Here is a 25,231-nt window from a genome sequence, read left to right on the forward strand (position 1 = left end):
AATCTTAGCTGGTGTTAGTGAGGGTTGTATTCCGTTTAATCTTAGCTGGTGTTAGTGAGGGTTGTATTCCGTTTAATCTTAGCTGGTGTTAGTGAGGGTTGTATTCCGTTTAATCTTAGCTGGTGTTAGTGAGGGTTGTATTCCGTTTAATCTTAGCTGGTGTTAGTGAGGGTTGTATTCCGTTTAATCTTAGCTGGTGTTAGTGAGGGTTGTATTCCGTTTAATCTTAGCTGGTGTTAGTGAGGGTTGTATTCGGTTTAATCTAAGCTGGTGTTAGTGAGGGTTGTATTCCGTTTAATCTAAGCTGGTGTTAGTGAGGGTTGTATTCCATTTAATCTTAGCTGGTGTTTGTGAGGGTTGTAAGATCATAACTATAGTTACTGTTGAGGATTGCATTCTTAAAGATCTTAGCTAGTTCTGTTGAAGGTTGTACCTCAATACATAGGGGTTAAAAGTAAGCATTTTAAGACTAGAAAAAAAACTTTTTTTTTGTTTAATATTTCTTAAAGAAATCTGTTTGAAAAATTGCAAGGATCTGATTAAGCTTTGAACAAACAAGAAGGTTTTCTTTCTATTTAGAACAAACAGGTGTTTGGATTATAAAGATTCAGTCTACTTAGAAATAAAAAGATACATAATAAAAAAACTGAGTGCTAAATCTGATATATATCATTTTTTTCAGAGATCATTTCAGACAAGTTTTCCCTCAGTTTGCATAATTGAGGTATCATCTTTAGTGTATCAGAGAAGGTTGTACAAGGTGGTAGAGTTAGAGCTACAACTGTTAGAGATGGTAGATTGTGTAGACGGTTGTACAGGGTGGTAGATTGTGTAGAGGGTTGTACAGGGTGGTAGATTGTGTAGAGGGTTGTACAGGGTGGTAGATTGTGTAGAGGGTTGTACAGGGTGGTAGATTGTGTAGAGAGTTGTACAGGGAGGTAGAATTATAATGCTACAACTGTTAGAGATGGTATATTGTGTAGAGGGTTGTACAGGGTGGTAGAATTATAGAGCTACAACTGTTAGAGATGGTAGATTGTGTAGAGGGTTGTACAGGGTGGTAGATTGTGTAGAGGGTTGTACAGGGTGGTAGAATTATAGAGCTACAACTGTTAGAGATGGTAGATTGTGTAGAGGGTTGTACAGGGTGGTAGATTGTGTAGAGGGTTGTACAGGGTGGTAGAGTTAGAGCTACAACTGTTAGAGATGGTAGATTGTGTAGAGGGTTGTACAGGGTGGTAGAGTTAGAGCTACAACTGTTAGAGATGGTAGATTGTGTAGAGGGTTGTACAGGGTGGTAGAGTTAGAGCTACAACTGTTAGAGATGGTAGATTGTGTAGAGGGTTGTACAGGGTGGTAGAGTTAGAGCTACAACTGTTAGAGATGGTAGATTGTGTAGAGGGTTGTACAGGGTGGTAGAGTTAGAGCTACAACTGTTAGAGATGGTAGATTGTGTAGAGGGTTGTACAGGGTGGTAGAGTTAGAGCTACAACTGTTAGAGATGGTAGATTGTGTAGAGGGTTGTACAGGGTGGTAGAGTTAGAGCTACAACTGTTAGAGATGGTAGATTGTGTAGAGGGTTGTACAGGGTGGTAGAGTTAGAGCTACAACTGTTAGAGATGGTAGATTGTGTAGAGGGTTGTACAGGGTGGTAGAGTTAGAGCTACAACTGTTAGAGATGGTAGATTGTGTAGAGGGTTGTACAGGGTGGTAGAGTTAGAGCTACAACTGTTAGAGATGGTAGATTGTGTAGAGGGTTGTACAGGGTGGTAGAGTTAGAGCTACAACTGTTAAAGATGGTAGATTGTGTAGAGGGTTGTACAGGGTGGTAGAGTTAGAGCTACAACTGTTAGAGATGGTAGATTGTGTAGAGGGTTGTACAGGGTGGTAGAGTTAGAGCTACAACTGTTAGAGATGGTAGATTGTGTAGAGGGTTGTACAGGGTGGTAGAGTTAGAGCTACAACTGTTAGAGATGGTAGATTGTGTAGAGGGTTGTACAGGGTGGTAGAGTTAGAGCTACAACTGTTAGAGATGGTAGATTGTGTAGAGGGTTGTACAGGGTGGTAGATTGTGTAGAGGGTTGTACAGGGTGGTAGAATGTGTAGAGGGTTGTACAGGGTGGTAGAGTTAGAGCTACAACTGTTAGAGATGGGAGATTGTGTAGAGGGTTGTACACGGTGGTAGAGTTAGAGCTACAACTGTTAGAGATGGTAGATTGTGTAGAGCGCGGTGCAGGGCGGAACATTAAGAAAAGGGTTGTACAGGGAGGTAGATTGTGTAGAGGGTTTTACAGGGTGGTAGAATTATAGAGCTACAACTGTTAGAGGTGGTAGATTGTGTAGAGGGTTGTACAGGGTGGTAGATTGTAGAGCTACAACTATTAAAGATGGTAGATTGTGTTTTAGGTTTTACTTACTGTATGGTTTCTCAATCAACTGCATATAACAACACCGGAAAATAACACTCAGGAAATAATGTGTGCGGATATCAAAGAAAACAGGAGTTATGGCACCGGAACTCTTCTCTAACTGGTGTATATGATGTATATTTTATGTAGTGGTCGTTGATTGACTTGAAGTAGATTGAATATCCAGAGATTTTTGCGCGTAAATCAACACATAGTGCTGGTGGTCGGGGTATGACATAACTGGAGTCAACACAAGGCTACTGGTGGTCGGCAGTAAGTGTACACTAATTGTACTTACCTGACACACACAATTAACGATCGCGTTTCAGGTGATGGGTTGATGGGTATACAGATTAACACAAACATTCCTATGGGATAACTTATGGTGTACAAAGTGTACAAAGTAGAAAATCAACTAGCTCATAAGTCTGAATTAAGTACTATTGCCACATTGAAATGAGAAGTCTGCTGAGTATTACTCTGTGGGTACATGATAAATTGGCGCTTCCATGTGGAACATGGTGCTGATCTTAAACAGAAGCCACCTTTGATGTTGATATACTGATATTTATAGGCTATTTCTCTGTTTATTTTCAGATATTTACGTGGAAACTTTTAGAAAATCTATACTACAGAGATAAGAAATTTTCGATTGAAGTCCATGACCCAAAACGGTAAGTCTATGTGAATTAATTGTAAGAGCACATGGTAAAAGGGAGATAACTCTCAAAAAGAAAAAGACTTTTTTTTTGACAAACACAGCCTGATTTGGTGTTGGCATGTATGTATTCATTGCCTGCTATCTCATGTTTACTTTTTATTTGATTTTGATTTGAAAATTTATTTTCTGTTTTCTCCATACTCTTTAGAGTAGCTTTGTTTTATGTTTTTAGTATCAACACATTTCACCGACCAAAAAAACAAAAACAAAATATATTTATCATTGTCAAGCCATTAGTTAAACTATATGAAACGAATCAAAATTGTCTACATTTTAACCTGAAGATTTAAAATAAAAGTTTTAGCCTAAAAATGAGCTGTTATTTTGTTGTAAGCTTCTGTTGCTAGTTTCCAGTTTTAATTTCATAATTACAGGCCACATTTTTGAAAAATATTTTTTTATTTGCTGCCTAATTCTTTTCAGTGTTATGATCAATTATGAATAAATAACTGTTTTGCTTTAAAAACTAAAAGTGAATCTTTGTGTGAAAATAAAACAATATGAAATGACCTACATGATTTGAAATAGGCTATTCTATAAGAGGCTCAAATGTTCTAACCATTGTTATTGGTAGAGCTGCATTGCTTGTGTCTGGGTTTCATTGCTCGGTGTTGTTTGCTAATACTGAAGGCTTATTGTATATTATTGTGTATCTTAACCTCATCCTCATGTGTATACAGTGGTGCAGGGGAGACAACTCGTAACTTAGGTCTTGGAGAAACAAATCTAAACCTCTGTACATTGGTGAAAGCCCTGTTTCTCAACAGGAGAGACAGCTTTGTATGAATACCCTGTACTGCCACAGGGGAGATAACTCTCCAATGCTAGAGGGTAGATAACCCTATAATAGTCTGTTGCATAGAAGCCTCATACTTTGGACTGTATGCTAGAACTTAGTGTTTTGTGGTAAAGGGTAAAAAACAAAATATTTATAACCAAAACCATTTATTGGTATTCACGAAGTAGATTGGTGTAAGGGCAGATAACCCTGTATATCCCCAGCCCATGTTAGAGGGTGGATGTCCAATCATTAACAGTATGACAAGTGTGTTTATGTTTGAATCAAACAACGACTGATAGTCATAGTGGATATTTTAGTTGTACAAGAAAACCATGGAATTCATAGTTTCATGTGTAATTGTTTAAGATGTAAGTATAAAAGTACAGTAATTTGGTAAAGGTCTGCTCGGATAAAAGCTGGTTATAGTAGACAGGATATACTGTAAAATACCAAGGTGCTGGACACACTCTATGTGTATGTAGTGACTTTGACCCCTACCTTGTACCTATTGACCCCAACATGTCATCCATGTAGATAGTGCATGTGTATGTATGCTGGCGTGTTGTCTTTTGTAGCATTATACATACGCTCAGCAGCTTTAATCTCTATGAGGACGCCATTAGAGAGCCACCCGAGGAATTTGATGACCTTTCCAACGCCATTTCTGACCCCACAACTCAGTAAGTACTTAGATATCCCACCAATCAAAAGATGGCTTACATCACTCAAAACCACTGACTGGTCAACTGGCATCGCCTTATCCTTCAAATTAAACGGCAGCTTTCCGCACTGAAACACTGCAAACAGATATTGATTTACACATGATAATGTAAATATTTTGATGTTCTTATTTTTCTCTCTCGATTTTATGAAATGGGAAACTGTTTATTATTTTCTATTTGGTCTTGAAAGAAAGACATCTGTTTTCATAATTTTCTGTTCAGATAACTAAAGTACCCTTGGCTCTCAACTGGCACCTTTTGCATTTTGCTTTTTAACCAGATTTCACAAAATTTTGTTCATACCAATCATCCTGTTGTAAAAAATTACATATTTCATTTTGCATGATGGCATGATTTGCTCAGAGATGGAAAGAGAATATTTATAACTATGAAAGAAAGTTAAATATGATTAACGATGCTTTTCTTTTTCTTTGCATATCTTTTCATTTTTAGTGCCTTAAGACAATGCAAGCCAATATAGAAATCTGTCATTCTTTAAAAAAAAACACTCCTAAAAAAAACACTCTTTCACAAGAAGTTTATGAACTCTGTCACCCCTACATTTTTTGAAATAGACTTTTCCAGTCCTTGATTTGGTAAGATTCAAATGTGACTTTAGGGGTGATTTATCCCTACCAGATACTTCCTGTGGTGAATGGATAATACCAAACAAATGCTGGATACATGTAGAACTGTAGAATTGTCTGTTACCTACATCAAGTAATATCAGTCTGTGCTCAAACTAAATCAGGATTTCGCTGTCCATGGTCAAATAAAACATATTCGGCAACATTACTATTGACATACTTAGACAGTGTTCAACAGTCGTTCTCCACTGACGATAAGTGGGGCCTACTGTATCAGACCTTTCATCATTTCAAACTGTTTCATGCTTCATCCCAGTTTTGTGTTGCGTCTTATATCCGATGTGCTTTTGCTAGTGTTGATTATTTTTAATTTGCTTTGATGTATTTTTTGTTTTCTTACTTTATATTTATTTTACTTTTAGTGCTTCATTGTTTACTGTTTCCTACTCACTGTATATTGTATATTGTTGTACTTTGTATACCGAAGCGGTATTACAACGGCATTAACAAACAGCTGGGTATTAAAGCATATTTTGCATAATGGTTATTGTGGCGATTCAATAAATATGTCCATTAAAAAATGAAATAATTTCATCAATACATTTGTATGTTTGTAGGGTACCATACAGAAAGTGATGTATTTATTACAGGATGTCTGTGCAGTGTCCGTACTGTATGCACAATATGTTACTATGTAGTGTTTACCTCTGGATGTATTATGACATGGCTCTGTTCATTAGGATTTTTCTTATCAAGAGCAGAACATTATTACAAATGAAATGTTTTTATGACACTTTATAAACCTGAGAACCATCTCTATGGGGTATGCCGTGTTGGAACTGTCACATTCAGCATCACAAATTGAGGTTAATTGTAACATTCTTTTGTCAGTAGCATGATTTCTGTATATTCTAAGAGGAATTGTAATAAAACTGTAGAGATGTCAACCACAGCCTGGCATTATGACATGTTTTTCTTTAGGACATTCACATAAAAGCCAGAGTTAACAATTGAGGTTTTACTGGTAGTTAAAATTTTGGTTTTTGCTTTCGTTTTGCTTTTTTTGAGCCTATTTTCTTAATTTGATGAAATATTTTGATGTTTTTTTAAAAATAGTTATTATCACTAGGTGGTGTACTTAATGGTATTTTATGGACCATCATGTCAAGGATACAAAATAGAAAAAAAAATGAACGTTTTGCTCGTAAAGCTCTTCTTCATTTCTTTAAAACAGTATTTGAGGCTTTTATCACAAATAAAGGCTGATTACAATGTAATTGTCCTGAGCATAAATTCTATGTAGCTGAAGAAATTTGTGACTTCATTTTACACTTATGTAGATTCTAGAGGCAAATACCCACACTCAACGGTCAAGGTAATCTATTAAGTTTAAAATTTAAATCAAACTCTTTTGTCTGCAACACAATTTCTTCATTATTGGAGTTTTTTTAAAGACTCCATAAACATGGTATGTGGGATTTTCCAGACCATTGCAAAAGGCAACAATTTATATATTTTTTCAGGTAATATTTTGGCAGGGCCAGATCATGATGACTACTGTTTTAACTTACTGCATTTACAATATGTCTTTTTCTTGTGTTAAAGGGTGTCAGTGAGCCGGCGGACGTTTGGTCCAGGGAATGTTGTTGTCCATGCTTGGTTCGGTGCAACACCACAATTGACAAAATGTGTCTGGTCTATGGCCGTAGCACAGCACCAATTCTATCTCGACCGTAAACACAGCAAGGTAAGAGCACTGATTAACTCCCCTTGTAATTTGATATATCGTAAAATATACCACAGAAATTGAATGAAATAATTTCTATCGACTACCGCTGCATTAATATTAAGAACTATGCATCATAGTGATCTTTTTACAAAATTTCTAGTAATGTAGATGAAGAAATAAATATTGTGCAGGTCTTTGTAAAGAACGATTGCTTGGTTTGCACATCTCATATAATGGAGGTTAAAGAAAGAGGTGATCAAGGTTTCGTAGGTTACTGCATTTCATTGTTTTCATGTTTGAAACTAAATGTTGGTTTTTCATTGCAGGTTAACCTTCCTTGTTTGCGGAGTGTCAACGAAATTGCTGCCGAGTTGTCACGGAGTACGACATCCTTAGGGTCCTTAGGGTCGGACGGGATCAGCCGTAGCGGCAGCTCAGCCAGTTTACCTAGTCTATCCACTTCAAGATTTGACTGTGAGTTTCACACTGCATGTATTTGTGTCTTTAATTCTAAAATCTTAATTTTGTCAAGTTGTGAAACAATGTTAAGGGGAGATCCTTATATATAAAATTGTTTGTTTTGTTTTCATATTTACATATTGATTCCTGATTGTATGAATCTTTGTAAATCTTTCTAGGGAGAAGGTTGCTTTCTACAGACTATTTGTTTGGGAAAATTTGTGGGAAATATTTAAAAAATGTTAAGATAATGTGAAAAGTGTTCCTGGGGAAGGTGTACGGGCAACAGCAGTTAGAGAGATGCTGAAACACAAATGGGAGATATTACATGGTCTCTTCCAATTAATAAGATGTTTTAATTAATCTTACTGTCTTTCTTTTTTGAAATTCAGTCCTTTTACTTTGCGTATAAAAATCTTTTGAACGTTTACTGTATGAGTTATAATGTTAAATACACATTCTTGACATAGTCAGATTTTTAACAGAATTCATTTTCTAATTATCAATAGAGTACAACATTTCATTAGCTTTAAATAACAATTATTTTCTCAATGTCATGATTTAAAAATGTCAATTTATTATAACAAAAAAGTGTGTATTTACCTTTTGTCCTTATATGCTGACATCTTGCTCTGGGTTAATTTAGGTCCATTAAAGTTATAATTTTACGAGGCATGTATTTTATGAGGTGTATAGCATTGTTTGACCTCCCCCAACACCCACTGCTCTAGTCCACATGGAGTACTTACCTTCTACTCCAGTTAGGGTAATTTACTTGACACTTTGGTAATTAAGTTATAAACTAATTAACAGGTGCCCACTAATTGACTGTGAGAGCCAGGTGTCTTTGTTGACACCTGTAAGCTACAGATGATAGTGGGGACTGTGTCCTTGGAATCTTTGTAAATTCCATGTTGTAATTTATGATTCTATGAGAGTCTGTTATTTTGTTATGTTTATGATGGGTGTGGTGGCATGGGGGGTTGTTTATGATAGGTGGGGCTGCTGACCTTGGGTACACCACAGGTAGACAATTCACACAGGTGTATATTTCACAGGTGACCAAGTGATACTTTAGAGGTTGTTTTGATCTATACGTAACATGCTGGTAATGGGGCCTAATAAAGTTTTACATTTATATGTGTTCTTAATGACTTGATGTACTGCACTAGCTGCAGCCGGCATTATATCACACAGTGCAAACATGGCAGGTAGCCAACATGTAAAATTTTGAGAGATTAAAACAGGAATTAAAATATCTCCTAAGGAAAAAAACATTAAACAGATGTTACACCATTGGAAATAGGATCATTCTGAATAAAAACAAATTTTGCATTTCCATTGGGCATAAAAGAAAAAAATATAATGAGAAATAAACAAGTTCAATGGAATAGGTACTGAGTAATGCTTATTGGTGTGTTTACAATAGCCGAATTGAAAACAATTTTGAATTGCTGTCATGCAACATTATTGGTATTTTATCAAAGATTTTTTGTAAATGAATTACAGGTAAATATTTATAGTACAAGCAAGTTTAAGTCAATTTTGTATTTTTCTTACGAAACATTACTGGTATTTCTTCAAATGAATTATTGTAAATGAATTGCATGTAAATGTTTTAAAGTACAGGTAAATTGAAATCAACTTTTCATTACTCTTGTTAAATACTCTTGGTATTTTGTCAAAAGATTTATTTTACACTATTTGCTTGGATATGCTGGTAGAGAAGGTTATTGCCCCAGTTTTTATCAATGTGGTTGTGAATAGCAAAGGTAGAGATTGAATGACTATTATTTTTCCAGATCATTGACAATAAAAGACTATATATTAATATGGGTTATGTTGATGTACAGTATTAGGTCTGTGTCACACCTTACATATGGTGTATAGGTATAGATACTACCCCTATTGTCTCCTACATGTGGTACCATATTCCCACAGAGCTATTTACACCTGTACCAATGTATAATGGACCCCCTTCACTTCATTAGACACCCAGTATACTTGCCCTACATCAATTAACACACCTTCCTGTTGTTCTGACCCTCAGGTAGCTTATTACCTGTGACCCAATATTGTGTACCCAAGAACTACTCCCCCACTGTCACACTTCAGTGACCACAGTGTGTAGCCTAACACCACTGTCAGTGATTATTTGATGGCTAATTGGTATTGTTGTCAATGATTGCCCTGATTTGTTTGTAAACAACCTATTGTAGTCTCATTACCTGTACAAAGGTGTTTCCTGTACAGGTAATTGTTGCCCAATTATCCCTCATTAGATCATTGGCCTGTGCTGGTTCAGTGACCATTGTGGGTATAAGGTCAGATCAGAGGGTCAGTGTGGTCATTAGCTCATTGATCAGGTCATGGTATAGAGGTGTATGTCCAGTCTAGTGTTATCTTAGTGGTCATCTAAAACGATCAGCTTGGACAGTGTAGGGACAGTCTGACAGAAGGACTCAGTCACAGAGTTGCTCAAACTATTACTGACGGTCACTGTTCTCACAGGTCATTGGTCGAGAGGGTTGATTGTTTTGAGAATTCAGTTTATTCCAAACACAACATCAAACGGTACCCAAAGATTTCTTGTACTGGGAATGACATTGTGACATTTGTGTCAATACTGTTGACATCTTGAGGCCGAGACTCTGCAAGCATGGATATCTGTCTTACCCCCATCTCTGATTCCTTCCTCAGTGACTCTGGTGAGTACTATGTTGTCTCCCCCTGAAATTACCCTGTCATTGTTGAAGCCATCAGGTCTATATCAATTGTTTTATGGTTTCAGTGGAAGTTAGACGACTCTGTCCTAAAACTGGTCTTGCCTTTGTCATCATATCTTTACATTACCTTAGACTGATAATATAGTGAAAAAGAAAACCATACATTTCAAGTCAAACTTCTTCTTCAACAGCAGAAAGATGATCATTATATAATATGTATAAGTTATACGTAAGTTTTATCTAAATTTTTACCATTATTCATTGTAATGATATATGACAGCAGTACAGTATGATAAAATAATAATTTATTACACTTCAATGTAGAATGACATTTTAATCACATTTACCTGATTATTATAACCCATTGATTTGTTATATATAAATATGTTTATAATAATAACATACAATCATTATAAAGGGGGGGGGGGGGGGGAATTGATATTATAAAGATAATATTTTCTTTTGCATAAAATATACATGTAAAAGTCATAGAAAATTATACTGTCTTTACTGTCAATTTTACTTCATACTTGCCTACAATTAGTGATAAATTTTGGTTATTCAGCATTGCCTATTTAAAATAGTAGGGAAAATATATAAAAATCACAAAAACATAAACAGGAACAAAAATGATGTGGTTTTAGAGTAGAAGGTGTTGAGATTTATTACTGTCCAGACAGATGTTTTTACAGCAATATAAGTCACACATATGTGTGTGATAGGTGGTAATCCGGGATCAACCATGATAACCTGCCCTTTGTAAACCTACATCTCCCCTATGTATTTGTATGGGGTGACCAGTCGATCTCTAGATTATACTCTCAAATCAGACTCTACTGTCTCCGGGTAATCAAATTGTTTAATCTCATCAAAGTTAGAAAATAACAGTTCAGGTCTAATCCAGTCAGGAAAATTGGCTTATTCACAGCTCCTGTAAAAACATCTCCCTTCTTGTCTAGCCCTAAGGCATTTAGTTTCTGGTACATAAACTTATTACTGCAAGCAGCTTAAGAGAATAAAATATACAGGAAACTTTGTGTTGAAAGATTTGCTAAATTGATATCCTGAATATTGGTACCGAGGTGTCTAGCTGTCACTCTCAAGTTGTCTATTACCTGTGGCTTGATTTCGTCTCAATCCTCACTACAGGGTCAATCACTTAAAATAAAGTTACTTGATGCTGATGATGAATGTTAAGTTACTTTAAGTCCCAGTTGCAGTAATTCCAGAATCTGGGACCCTCAACATATGTTGAGATGTTTTGTAGGTTGCTGTCAGATTGTCCCCCCCCCCCCTGCGACCTTTCCCTTACATTAGAGTTATGAAGACAACCACTTTTGTTTGGGTTGATAAATATTGGCAATAAAGTTTAATTAATTAGATAATGGAAACCCATCTGATCACTTTGATATAGGATTTGATTTTTTAACTTAAAAAAAACTTTCTAAAAAAACAAGTATATGTTTCTGTTGTGTTAAAGAACAAACAGTGTTGAATTGAACTTGTGTGCTTCATTTTCATTACTCCTGTGAAAATATTTGATATAAAAATCACGATCTATATTTGTATGAGGGAATTGTGCGATATTTCCTTCTAAAATTAGATGTCCATTCATAAAATGCCATTCCTCAGGTGTGTCAGGTGTTACTTGTTGTAGGTGTATTGGGTTTTTCTCAATGGCTACTGGGTTGTATATTGTCAAGTTACCTGGTCTGACAGGTGTACCTTAATCTCGTTTGTGACAACAGGTGAGTCATTGGGTGTGATTGTGTACTGCTACTGAGCAGGTAAAGTTGACATGTGAGGTGTAGAGATAAGGTCAGAATAGTAAAAAGTTCAGTAAGACACAGATTCTTGATAAACACACACTGTCAGAATGAAGATCTTTGGTATGTATATATGTTGTAGCCATGAACATATTATTTTTGATAAGGCCAGTTAGACACCAATTGACTCTATGCAAAAGAAATACTTAAACAAGAAGTACAATTCCTCCTGTCTTTTTTAATTGGTTTCAGTAATATTACTATCTTCAACAAAATCTTAACATGTATGGTTTAATTAAATTTTTCATAATTGTTTTCAGTAAAATTTCTAAGATAAAATAGATTCCAGGTGATGTGTTAGGTTAAAATAAAAATCTGTACACTTTTTATTTTCTCAAGTTTTCGTTCCCCTTTCAGAAAAACAACTTACAAGTCATATTGCAACCTAAAATACTGAGTTGATTGAAAATATGATCAGTAAAAATTTGGAATCCAAATATAGGTTTTTGATTTGTATTAGTGAACAACCTTGTTAATGGTTATATTTAGGGTATGACTTTGTTGATGGTCCGTGGCCGTTAAAGAGCTTTAATTTGTTGTTTTGGTAAAAATTATTTGAAACCTGATCCGCAAAACACTTGAATCACGATAGATAAGATAGCAGCACTCGAAGTTCTGCTTTCCAAGGATGCGTAATAAATATCAAAGTATAGAATCAAAGATGAGTCAGTGTTTGGGAGCATTAGATGTTGTAGTAACTGGTGTTTGTATGGAGTCTTACACACGGGATGTACCCCCCAACATTACAGATTAAATCTCAGTATCTGGTCCCATGCTCCAGGTTCCCACCATGCGTTATAGTCTGGGACTTGGGTAACTCACTATCACTTTGACTAGGCCTTCACTTGTCTCTGTGATTCAGTGTGAAATGGAGTGTACCTATAGTATGATCGGACAGGTGTGTACTAGTATAGGTCGTAAAGGTTTATTACTATAGGTTTAAAGGTGTCGGTAGTATAATATCCGGGTACAAGTACGGTTACCTGCCAAGAGCTTTTGTTATAATATTCTTCTTACAATTAATTCGGAAGTTGAAAACCTGGGACTGGATTATCATAACTCATTCGTGTCAACAACACATTTGAAAAGGCACAGGATATATAAACATGAATTAGTATAAACCTGTTAGATAGGATTTGGTGGTTGGTAGAGTAGGGTAACAAAGTGCAGTAGTCGTGATGGAGTGGCGGGGTTAATACAGCGTGCAGGGTCGAGGGGATGGGTGTGATGGGTAGTTAGGATCTGATCAGTCAGTACCAGGTATGGCTTTCTACAGACTGCAGGTCCACTAAGGCATATTTAGTCAATAACAGTTTGTTTTGCCATGTCCCTTCAATAACGAGTATATTTTCTTCCAGTGAACATCCCAGAGCACATAGACGCCCTGAAGGCCCAGAGGGAGATGTACCAGGCATTGAAAGCCCGCCGCGAGGCTCTCGAGGAATCCCTCCGTAAGCGCACTGAAGAACTCAAGCTTCTCTGCATCAAAGAAGGGGTAAGTTACAAAACTGTCATTTCTCCGAGATATTTGTAGATTAGTATATTTTTTCAATTTTATGATAAAAATATTTTTGATAGAAATTTGAAGAAAATAGTATTTTGAAATATGTTCAAAACTGCTTTGAAAGAGGAAGAAATTAATTCACAATTTTTAAAAGCAATGATGGCTTTCTCAAGTCAGTAATTTAAAATTTAATGTTGCCCAAATTAATTAATGCTTTTATTTTTTTACAGGAATTAACTGGTAAGCTTCCGATAGAGACCCCTCTAGCCCCTGGAGAGCAGCCTCCACAGATTCGCCGACGTGTTGGAACAGCCTTCTCCTTGTCAACTAAGGTAGGTACAATGATAAGCAGGATATAGACATTTAGAAAAAAGATATTTGAAATTTTGAAATATTTGATAGTTCATCATCAAGCAATAGTTCTATTTTTAAGGTGATTTTAAATTTCAATATTGCAGACATATTTTGAATAAAAATATGTTGCCATACAAAATATCTTTTTAGTTGAGATTCAACACCAAATAACAGTTCCATTGTGAATGATCTTCTATTGCCATGCTGTCAGCAACTATTGTATAATTATATGATAAGTGTTTAAAACATCTTAGCCAGTTAAGATAAGTTCATGACTTGTATACTCAATATATGACTATACAAAAATACAAGTTTAGTGGATATGCTCCTCTGTTTTATCATGTATGTACCGTGTTAGTTGACATAGTATTTATATCGTTTACTTTGCCTTTCAGAAGGACGATGATGACCAGGTGTCCAACATTGAGTTGGAGTACGAGCTCCAGAAACAGATCACCAGTGCTGCCCACAAGCTGTCCCAGGACAAGAGTGTCAGCAAGTATGTCAGGAAACAGCGTCGCCAGTCCTTCCATCGAGCCCAGACAAAGGTATGTAACTCCAACGCAGTTAGAATTTAATGTTGGCATAATCAAGCTGTAGTTTTTTTTAAATGGTTCTCATATTGCTGATTAAACTTTATTTAATTGTTAAATTATTATATTTTTCAAGATATCATGAATGATAATTTGAATTAATTTACCCAAAAATAAAAAGATAATTTATATAAGGTAAATCAAAGCGATGGTTAAAATGTTCGTATTTGAAAATGATTAATTTTTGGCATTAAGTAAAAAATGGTATTGGATATTATTGATGAACCTGATCAATGTTAAGATATTTTTAACCCTGACCTTTATTACTGTAGAAAATATTCTAATGTTTTTCTGATTTTCTGTCTACAGCTCAAGGAGATGGAGAAGAAGTTACATGACTCTCAGCGTGAGGCTGGTCTGGCCGAGCTGACCCCCACAACACCATCATATGATGGTAGGTACAGTTGTAATGACAGTTTAGAGTATAGCTTAGATGATTGTTTGTCTCAGAGCTGCACTGAGGATTATGGTAAGAAGCGTTTCCACTCATCCATCACCAGCCGTCTCTACAAGTCCTTCCGCTACAAGTATTCCTACCGACACAAGCTCAACAAGTCCTGTTACGACCTCGACTCCTCCATCAGCAGCGCCAACACCTCCAGCTTCCTGGACGATGAAGCTTTTGACCGTTCCGCACTTGATATGTCCCCTGCCAACCGTGCATCCTGGCACACATACTGTTATGAGAAGGTTCTCCAGTCAACGCCGGCCGTCGAGAGTCAGGTGTAGATGTGACTCAGATGTGACTAAATGTGGGAAATGTCTTAAGATGGGACTAAATGTGAGAAGTGTCTTAAGATGTGCCTTCGTTGAAAAGTGTCTTATAAGTGTTGGTGCTATGTGACAAAGTGGCTGATGACGTGGAGGAGTTGTTGTCCGTGGTTACGGTGCGGCTAGTTGTGGCTTGGGACAATCTTTCACAGGAATAAGTGCCTTAATGAAGGGAAATAACCCTACAAAGGGGAGATAACTTAGCATGTGATAGTGACACTGTGAGGCTATCTGTCTTTTAATTTATTGAATGTTGTGCTACAAAAAACTTATTTACCATTCCAATAGTGCCAAGGGTTTTCACTCAGCCTTTCTGGTGTGTGTGCCCTGCTGTATATATCATTTGTGAAGGAGACCGATCTGTAAATCGTATGATATTATCTGCCTTGACAATCAGGACTTGTTGTGATATCTGTGAAATCCTTCAGTGGAATCTCAATATTTATTTTGCAATTTCTTAAATTCTAAGATTAAGATCTTCACTGCCAATATGTATGATGTTTTTGTATGATAAAAAATATCTGAGGGATTTCTTATTGAAATCAAAATGATCTCATCCTGTCTCATATTTACTGTATGTGTCAGAACATCTACCATCCTCATAGTAACAACAATATGTGTATCACCGTGTATTTATCGCCTAATCACCTTGCTTCACTGTCATGTATAATCTATGTGTGCTGCACGCTTTGTTGACCAGGAGCTACTGCATGGCTTTCTTGTTATCATGCTTGACAGAATTCCTTTTGTAATGTGTAGGATTTCAAACTCCTAACACAAAATATTTTTATTTTGTATAAAGGATACCTGTATCAAAATGACGAATGCTAAAATAAACTTAAGAAGTTTTAATGATAATTTATCATGATTTTGTTGTATTAGTTCAAAAACACATGCAAATATACAAAAAAGTTGTAAAACATGTGGATTTTTTAACTGAAAAATAATAATCACTGTTGAAGGCTTATGGAAGGGGGAGATAACTGCATTAGGAATTATCTGAAGCATTGTTTAACTGGTTGTACTGTTTGTTGTTGTTAAGAACATGTGTTGGTTGCCGTGGTAACAGTTTAGTATGCTTTATATGTGGATTACACGTGTTGCTTGTGTGTGGTGTCTCTGTTCTGTGCTGTCCCATCATATCATCTCCTTCACTATTAAATATTTATTTTCATATTTCGTGTATTCAGTTGATTCATTAATTTGACTGCATGCAATCTTGGACAACAGAAAATCTGATCAAACACCGCTTCTCATTGTCTGATTGGTACTTTAGCTCAGAAAGTTCCTTTTGTGTCTTGAAGTGAACTTTTATTTATGATTTATATTTTTAGAACATCTTTGATAATCTTCCTGAACTATGTTTTTTCACAAGAAAGACAGCTAATTGGAAAATGGAAGAGATGTAGGTGGTATGTTACTCAGATATTCTGTTGTCCTCCTACTTATGTATTTGTTTGACAAATTACTGGGAAGGTTCTGCTTTTAGTTTGACCAAGTATAAAACAAAAATTCAGAAAAATCAGAAAAACTTTAAAAAAATGAAAAAAAGAAGAATTATATTCTCTGTTAGTGTAACTACAACAGGGATAATGCTTATTGTTCCACTAATGTTTTCTGAACATTTAGAGAATTTAGTCAAGCAAAGATAAGAACCTTACAGTATTTTTTGTGTCAAGGGACGTGGTAAACTCCGGAACTTAATGAACCATGTTTGAAATGGCAGTAATCTTTAATTACTAATGGCAGCTACAATCTCGGTGTACAAGGAACTCAGCGAAATTCTACGGGACATCAACGTGGCACAATATTCACTGTCAGTCCAATACAACACAAACTGAAAACAAATATAATACTGTTGAATCCCGCAATATGCTAGCAAACTTAAACAATGTCAAAGGTCACATCCACAATACATTAAATGACTGGAGAAAGTCAAAGGTCAAATACATGAATATGTCAGTAGACTTGGACAAGGTCAGTGGTCATATAAACAATATATCAACAGTCTGATACAGGCCAAAGTTCACATCCATAAATATACCAGAAGTCTCAAAACAAGGTCAGAGGTCATATACACAATATATCAACAGTCTGATACAGGCCAAAGTTCACATCCATAAATACACCAGAAGTCTCAAGACAAGGTCAGAGGTCATACATACAATACGACAACTGACTAAGACAATATTAAATGTACCAACCACAATTTACACCAACAAAAAACAAGATCAGAGGTCACATCAATGAATATAATTACAGGACAAGGTCAAAGGTGTCATACACAATACAACAGCAGATACACATTCAAAGGTCACACCGATACAAAGTATCAACAAGACAGGTCAGAGTTCACATCCATGAATATACCAGCAGACATATATCAAGGTAAAGAATCACACACAATGTAATTATACAATAGATGGAAGACAAAGGTCAATAATCACATCCATGATTACACAAGGAAACTAAGAAAAGGTAAAAAATACACTAAATAGAGAAAACAAGAATTGAATTAAAAAAAAACAAGGTCAACGCTTGAATGCAGACTGAAGACAAGGTCAAAAAGGTTATACACCCATACTTAACAGCTAATTGGTCAAAAATTCAGAGAAAAAAAAAAAAAAATGGAGGCTTATTGATTCACATTAAGTATTGAAAAATGTGATAAGATCTATTAACAATTCATAATTTTCATTTGCCATTGTAAATCAACATCAATGACAATTCAAAGTTAAGTATGGCCATGACACCCAAAGGAAGAGTAGGATTTGGTTGAAAACAGATTTCATGTGGAGAAGTGCTGTATAGAGTCGTTGTTCAGGTCTATGATGTTACACCATAATTGGTTCTAATGGACAGCTGATTGAGTCAAGCTGTTCAAGTACTTGGAACAAAGGAGGGAGACTTTGAACCTTTCTTAAAAATAAAAAATAAAAGCGGGGGGGGGGGGGGGGGGGGGGCTATAAAAAGAGCAATGGACTAGCAGACAGTAATCATTGTTGAAAAGATTTCATTTACAAGTAATGAAAATAGTTTCTGAATCACAAAAACACAAATTGGTCATCGTATGTGTCATGGTTAATTTACCCAGCACATGTAGCTACTGTAATTGGTTCAAATAGCAGTTCTTTGTTAAAGGATGTCTATTTTGTAATTGGCAACAGCTTGAAACATCTGCCTACCACAGACCATCATCAATATATTCCCTTGGTCTAAACGGTTCTACAGACCCATAGCAGACCACTACAAAATAAAAGATACCTACACATTCAGTAATTATACTGATTCCCCTATAGATGCCAGTGACTAGGGCTTTAGTGGGAAGCCCCAGGACCAGCACCTGCTGATAGGCCACTTAGTGGCACCTGGTCGATAGTGTGGCTGATAACTACACATACTTATACACTATACACTCACCTGTAAAGCAGCTCTTATCTTCTCAAGTATGGAAATTAGTGGCAAACACAATTTGAAAGCCCCCTATAAAGTTTAAACCAATGTAAACTTAATTTGATGATAAAAATGGGAAAGGCAACTGAAATTAATTAACTCCTGTAAAAGTAAAGAAAAGTGTTTGATAGAATCCTTATCTTTAACTGCCCCCAAACCTAAGTCTTTGTGAAACACTTTCCCCAGTCAGTGGCCTGAAATTTAATGTACAATACCACATCAAATTACTGCTGAATAAAGAACATTAATTGAGATAATGTTCTGTATATATCATAAAATAAAGATAGATAATGGACCAGGCCTTTGCAAATAAGCAATATTAACATTCTTCATAAGACAAAGTTTTTTTTAGCTTTACCATGAAGTCAATCAGTTCAAGAACTGTTTGAGAAATACAGATGTCAGAATTTGAAGAGATGGTAGTGTAGGAAAACAGTGGTGCAACACTAGAACAATATAGCAGAACACTTCCTTAATGAAACAACTGTAATGTAAGACTGCACCTGGTGTACAAGCGTTCTTGATGACTATACTAGTATTGATGTTATACAGTTGTACCATGATATGGGAAAGGCAACAGTGTAGAAAACAAAAACCAAACACATTCCGGATGTGTAGAAAGAAGCAAAAGTATATTTTTAGAGAGAAAAAGTAGAAATGAGAATACTTGAAACAGAATAGGATTACTTTTGAAGAATTAATCTTTTAGGAAGCTTCAAGACCTTTCTGAGAATTAATCTTTTAGGAAGCTTCAAGACTTTTCTAAGAATGAATCTTTTAGAAAGCTTCAAGACTTTTCTAAGAATTAATCTTTTAGGAAGCTTCAAGACTTTTCTAAGAATTAATCTTTTATGTAACATAAAGCTTCCCGAATGTTGAAATAGTCCCAAGAAGGGTACGTTACACCTAGGATATAATGCTAGTGTATAAGAGGAGGAGCACACTACATCTTTCATTGTCACCTGTTGTGCTATTGGTTTAAAAATTGCTGCTTTGTTTCGCCCAGCCCCCACCTCCCTGCACATGTGTCTAGGTTTTGTGAAGGATTTTCCTGCTACATTCTACTACTAGGTTATCTACCCCTAGTTCTGATTTAGGGTCTCTAAATCAGACATCCCTAAGTAAGTGATCAATTGTTAGAGTCCCTTTTTGTCTTGAAAACTTCAATATTCTAGAGATGTGGGCAAGTCTATGAACTATGATGTAATACTACAAATATGTGAAGGGGTTGGAGCTGAGTGGAACAATCTAAAAAATCTAAAAAGTATGAGATGAGTTGGGGTGAGAATTGGATAATGATATCAACTGAAGACATTGCAATGGCTTTTTTGATAGAGATCTGAGAGTTTTATATTTTTTTCTTAAAACTAATTCAAAAAAGTCGTTTGGTTTGCCTTGAATCTTGTTGGTTACTTTCCAAGGGTTCAAAGTGTATCAGTAATTCAAAGAAGGAAACATGTACGGCATGAAAGAGGCAATATACACAGAATACAGATAAAGCTAAAATGAAAAAAACTCCAAATCTCAAGGTGCACAATGATATCAGTTTTCTATCAATTAAATTGAGTTCCTACAAAAACAAACTTAAGTTGAGGTCCTTTCACCATAAACCACATCCACATCACCCCATTGATAAGGTACCCTGGTAGTGTGATTAACTTTGCCACATATCTTACAAGATGCACGCCCACACAGATGTAAGCTCAATTCTACAATAACGACAAAACTCCCAACTTTCAAAACACAAAATATAAAAACAGCTGCCGGTAATCCATATGACGCAATCGTAGGAGACCTAATGTATATGACAATCTTTTAATCTGTAATATCCTACCAGCTGTGTAACGGGAAAAAGTTAACATCCAGCACCTTGAGGTTAACATCTACCATATGGACTGGTGGTGTATGGAGTTCCTGTAAATCAAAGTCGGTTTATCTCTGGGCATTTAGGGATGCTTTTTGGGTTTCTTATATAAGTTTGATATTCAGACAGTGTATATGTTCAATCTCCCGTAGGCTGCTGTCGAAAATAAGGGTAGAACCTGATACTTATCTCCCTTGGTTGACTGTGATATTCAATAATTTGTATCCTGATTAATTTTACTTCTTCTTCTAACAGCTTTATATTCATATTTTCCACATTGTCATAGGACAGCTATAGGACAGATTGGATGACATTTTTCATTGATCTGTATTCAGCATGGTAAATAGGCATAACTTATAAAAACATTTTTGGGAGATGTATTTTTTTTTGCTGCAATAAATTAATACATTTAAAAAATCATATAAAGTCAGTGAAAAAGTCAAAAAGGATTTAAAATGCTTTTGTTCTAGATATGTAACTGAATTAGAATAATTTAATGATGACTCCATTCTTTATGACCAAACGTTATTAAAAACAGTCTGTACAGATCTATCCTTTATTTTTCCAACCTGTTGACCATTTGACCTATATCCATATATGAAAGAAATAAGGTTAGAAACCTTCATTGTTGATTATCTCCCTTGCACAGCTGAGTAGTGTAAACAGCATTATAGGGTTTTGTATGGGACTGGTCAAGATGGCTAGAGGGTGATCAGTCAGCAGCTGGCCTTCAGGTGTGTACACCTGTGGGTGGTCAAAACACCTATTCTATAGTGTAGGTAAGGTGTAAGGTGAGACTACCCATTTCATGGGATTATAATTAAAGATGCAAGATTATAAAATAATCCAACCTCTCTATTAACATTCATTGGTCTATTTTTTTTGCATTTAAAATGTGTTTTTTAACTAATAAAAACAGTTTCTTTGTATTTATACAACCTCGCCAATCTTACTTTTCAAAGTTAATGTGTTATTATGACCTTCAAGAAGGGCATATTTTTTTGCTATGAGTCAGAGATATTGAAATTAAAGTGCAACACTTTTGAAAAATTTCTGTGAAACCTTTTACCATGAGTAGATAAGCAAGTTTACCCCTGGTGTTTCAGTGTCTCATCCTTCCAAGTCAGTAGGATGTGAATACTTAACAGGCAGCTAATGACTGATTCCAATCAGACTGATATTAAAGACTTATCTTTCTGGGACAAATCTCTCCAGAGTGGGTATGAAAATAAATACACTTCAAAAAAACTATAATCTTTTGCTAAGCTGTTTGTGGAGTTGAAAGTTTGGTGCCTGCGGCTGGAGTTTGTGAGGAGTGGAAGTCTCAGACAGGTCGGGTTCGTAGTGTAATGGGGTCACTACACTATGTAATGCACATGATTACATCCATACGCAAGGTCGACAAGCTGTATCACATCGCTAGAAATCTTTGTCTGACCTCAGACAGGAGGATGTTACACAGATAAAACTTAAAGTTTTTAATCATCGTTTCCTGTTGTGTTCGCTCACCTGTTCTGTCAGTCTCCTGCGATACACAGACACGTGTGAATCGTGCATGGTAGTGGTCCTTTGTTTTGTGAGGGGTACAGGTTTATTACAGGGCTGCTTAATTGGTGCCTTGTGACGAAAATGTGATATACTGGTAATGCTTCATGCCTTCACTATGACCAGAAATGCATGTTTTGGAACAGAGGAATTACTTCTAGAATACTGCATGCAAATTGTATTACCATTTCTAATTGCCTCTCCCATGATCAGTAACAAAATAATGAGGATGGTAGATTTTGCACTTATGTTTTTTTTTGTGATAATTTCACAAAAGAATTATTTCAAACCTTCTTCATCTTGGTCCAATAATGGTGAATTAGTGTATCAGAGTCCATAGAATTGTGGAAGTGTACATTTTATAAGTTCTTTTCTTGTGTGTTTCTTGCAGATATATTAGACAGCCCAACCAAGTCACCACAACAGCAGCATCGCCAGCATGATTACGTAAGTATTGGAGTATTGGTACAACTAGAACAATCGCAGTGTAAAGACTTTCAAAACAATATTGTTTCTGTAACACAGAACCATTGCTTGAAGCATTGACATTTTTTACATCATTAAAAGCAGTGCAGTCTTATTTTCATGTTTTCTGAAAAAACACAAGTTGATGTAGTGTCAAGTTTGTTACTCATGTTGTGTTACTTGCCTAGAAATTTTGTCGTTCAATTGATGATTTATTATACTGTGAAAATAACACTGGTGTAAGATTTACCCTGTATACCGTAATCAGGGCCTAATTGCTAAACAAGTCTTACCGGTAACACAAATGTTCAAAATGCGATTTGTGAAAAAAACAGAAAATTTACAACATTTTAGTGTTTGTTGCCCTAGGAAGAATATTTTGAATCTACAGAAATAAAGTTTCGCTTTCAGTATTTTTGAAAATCTACTACCTGGTAGATCAAAGTTTGCATTAAGTAGTTGTTAACCTGTGCCAGCTTTATAAAATACTGGGGACTGTATCTTATTAGACTTTCACCCATCTTGGGGCTTTCAGGCGATAACAGAGTGGTAAACATATAGATATGATCATAACTTTAACTTTGTTTTACCTTTTGCGAGAGATTGTAATAAGAGGTGTCTCCCTTATAGGATCGTGAGGGAGATTTGGACTTTCCTCCTATGATGCAGAGATCGGCCACAGCCAGAGAACTGTCCCCAACACAAAGCTCGCCGGCACAACTTAGTCCAACTCTCAGCAGGTATGTAGCACTCTGGTATATGTATCATATTACTTATTCAAGCGGCCTCTTCTTCATGTACCAAACATTGCTGGCTTGCAATTTTAACATAAAAATTCTTCAATTCAAGATAAATTACTTTAAACATATTCTTTGTAAAAGTAATAGTTTATATTTGTTATGATAATGAATTTGGGAAAACTGCAAGTACAATTAACATTATATTCGTAATGTGTGATATCACTGGTAATCACATAGTCCCAAGCCATCATAAATTATAGGTAACAAGATAACAGATGTTTGTCTCTATGTCTATGATATGATATAGATTTATGTGTCAAACAGTTATAACTTTTTGATGATAATGATAAAGACGATAAAAGTGGACATTTTTGTGGGTGTGATATTTCTCACTCTGATGTGATGTTCTCTTCGCTAAGATGAAGATAAAAAACATTGAGGTTAAAGTAAAGTTAACAGTATACCTAATGTGTATTTTTTACTTGCAGCCCCCAGCTGTGTGGCGAGGGCCGCAGCCAGTACAACAAAAAGGTGTATTCCCCGGTACTGGCCAACCGCTCACAGTCCTCAGGAAGCAACATGTCAAACCAGTCAGAGTATGAAAATGTGCGTGGCTACAATCGCTACGACAGTCAGGACAGCGGCTTCAGCTCGGCAAACAACATGTACAACCTCATGACACAACGCACATCACACTATGACAGTAATGACGAGATCAAGACTCCCACCAACAAGGAGCCACATCCAGATACAGACAGTGCGTTCAGTAATGACCGAATTGGTCAATCCAAACATGGCAGTTTGGATGGTAGCTACAGAAAATCATTGACTTCTCAACAAAGTTATGGAAGCTTAGAACGAAATTCCAAAAAACGGGATCAGCATCCTGGTAGTCGACCACGGGATCGACAGCATAGTGATAGTGACACTAATATCCCAGTTCCAGATCTAGAACCTTCTAAATATGGGAGTAAACGATCCTCACAATCGGAGTATGATGTGAGCACATCCCGAAACAGTGTCGTTGAGGTGCCGGTAAAACATGAGGATTATCACTCGACGTCAGTGCAACCAGAACATCACACAAATAGTTGGCAGGACACAGCACAAACAGAGCCATCTCCCATTGTGCAAAGTCCTCAACATTTGCGACAGGACGGTAAAGACAGTGTGTATTCAGGACAGTGTTATAGCCCTCGTATGTATGAGGGCTCATTCCAAAGTCATAGTGACGTACAGTCAGCCGACCAGGCAGGTACAGCTTCGACCAAGAGGACAGAATCTCACCAACACAAGAAACATCCAAGTGCTTTAGTGACAGTGACCAAGTTACAGCCCCACCAGAGTGTGGAGTTGGTGTCGAAACCATTTGAAATGTCCGACTTCTATAAGTACAGTGAAAAGATCCGGCGACAACGGATGATAGAACAGTACCAGCAGCAGCTGATGGGGGGATCGCGGTGCTCCACACCCTCCCAGCACTCGTCAGATTCGGGGGAAACCTCTAACTCCGGCCCTACCTCATACCGTCACCCTCATTTTGTACAGGGCTCATCAGGGCAGGGTTCCCCCTCACAGAGCCCCTTCAGGGCAGGCCCCCCAACAAACTTTCCAACGAGTAGTCGGCAAATGTCTCCCTACCTTGCCCACAAGCGAGAGGGATACGACCAGTCATCACCGTTTCCTAGTCATGCTTCACCAAAGCTAGTTAAAGAACATAGTACTCATGTGCAATATACAGTGCAGACTGCGACAGGAGGACGTATTTATAAGTCTGTACAGACAACCACACACACTCAGTACAAACCTTTAACGCCTCAAAAGTGTGACCCTGTGAGGAATCAGACAGCCACTCCTGTGACCTCCGCACCATCCACACGCACACCCAGTGCAAGGTGAGATATGCACAGGTGGATCGTCAACCATGCGGAAACCCTAGTCAGGACTGATTCAGTATGGAGGATGTGTGTAGGCGGCCTGCCC

At 36.6% G+C, this 25,231-nt stretch overlaps 1 protein-coding gene and 1 long non-coding RNA gene across 6 annotated transcripts in view; both read left to right on the forward strand.

The window, feature by feature from the left end:
- LOC110459872 (FERM domain-containing protein 4A-like) overlaps positions 1-25,231 on the forward strand; it is a 127,778-nt gene that overhangs the window by 99,681 nt on the left and 2,866 nt on the right. For 4 of the 5 annotated variants that reach the window (XM_021512371.1, XM_021512342.1, XM_021512350.1 and 1 more), the window contains 11 exons: positions 3,006-3,082; positions 4,486-4,590; positions 6,825-6,966; positions 7,275-7,422; positions 13,318-13,454; positions 13,694-13,795; positions 14,213-14,365; positions 14,720-14,804; positions 22,435-22,490; positions 23,139-23,248; positions 23,737-25,143. In XM_021512371.1, coding sequence (XP_021368046.1) covers positions 3,006-3,082; positions 4,486-4,590; positions 6,825-6,966; positions 7,275-7,422; positions 13,318-13,454; positions 13,694-13,795; positions 14,213-14,365; positions 14,720-14,804; positions 22,435-22,490; positions 23,139-23,248; positions 23,737-25,143 — 2,522 coding nt within the window. The remainder of the gene's footprint in view (positions 1-3,005; positions 3,083-4,485; positions 4,591-6,824; positions 6,967-7,274; positions 7,423-13,317; positions 13,455-13,693; positions 13,796-14,212; positions 14,366-14,719; positions 14,805-22,434; positions 22,491-23,138; positions 23,249-23,736; positions 25,144-25,231) is intronic. The other variant, XM_021512354.1, reaches the window with a different exon arrangement.
- On the forward strand, positions 919-2,288 carry LOC110459900. Its single transcript, XR_002463943.1, has 3 exons — positions 919-1,147; positions 2,033-2,122; positions 2,270-2,288. It is a non-coding gene; the product is annotated as an uncharacterized LOC110459900 (long non-coding RNA).

This window comes from Mizuhopecten yessoensis, unplaced genomic scaffold, assembly GCF_002113885.1.
Source record: "Mizuhopecten yessoensis strain PY_sf001 unplaced genomic scaffold, ASM211388v2 scaffold1319, whole genome shotgun sequence".
NCBI lineage: Eukaryota > Metazoa > Mollusca > Bivalvia > Pectinida > Pectinidae > Mizuhopecten > Mizuhopecten yessoensis.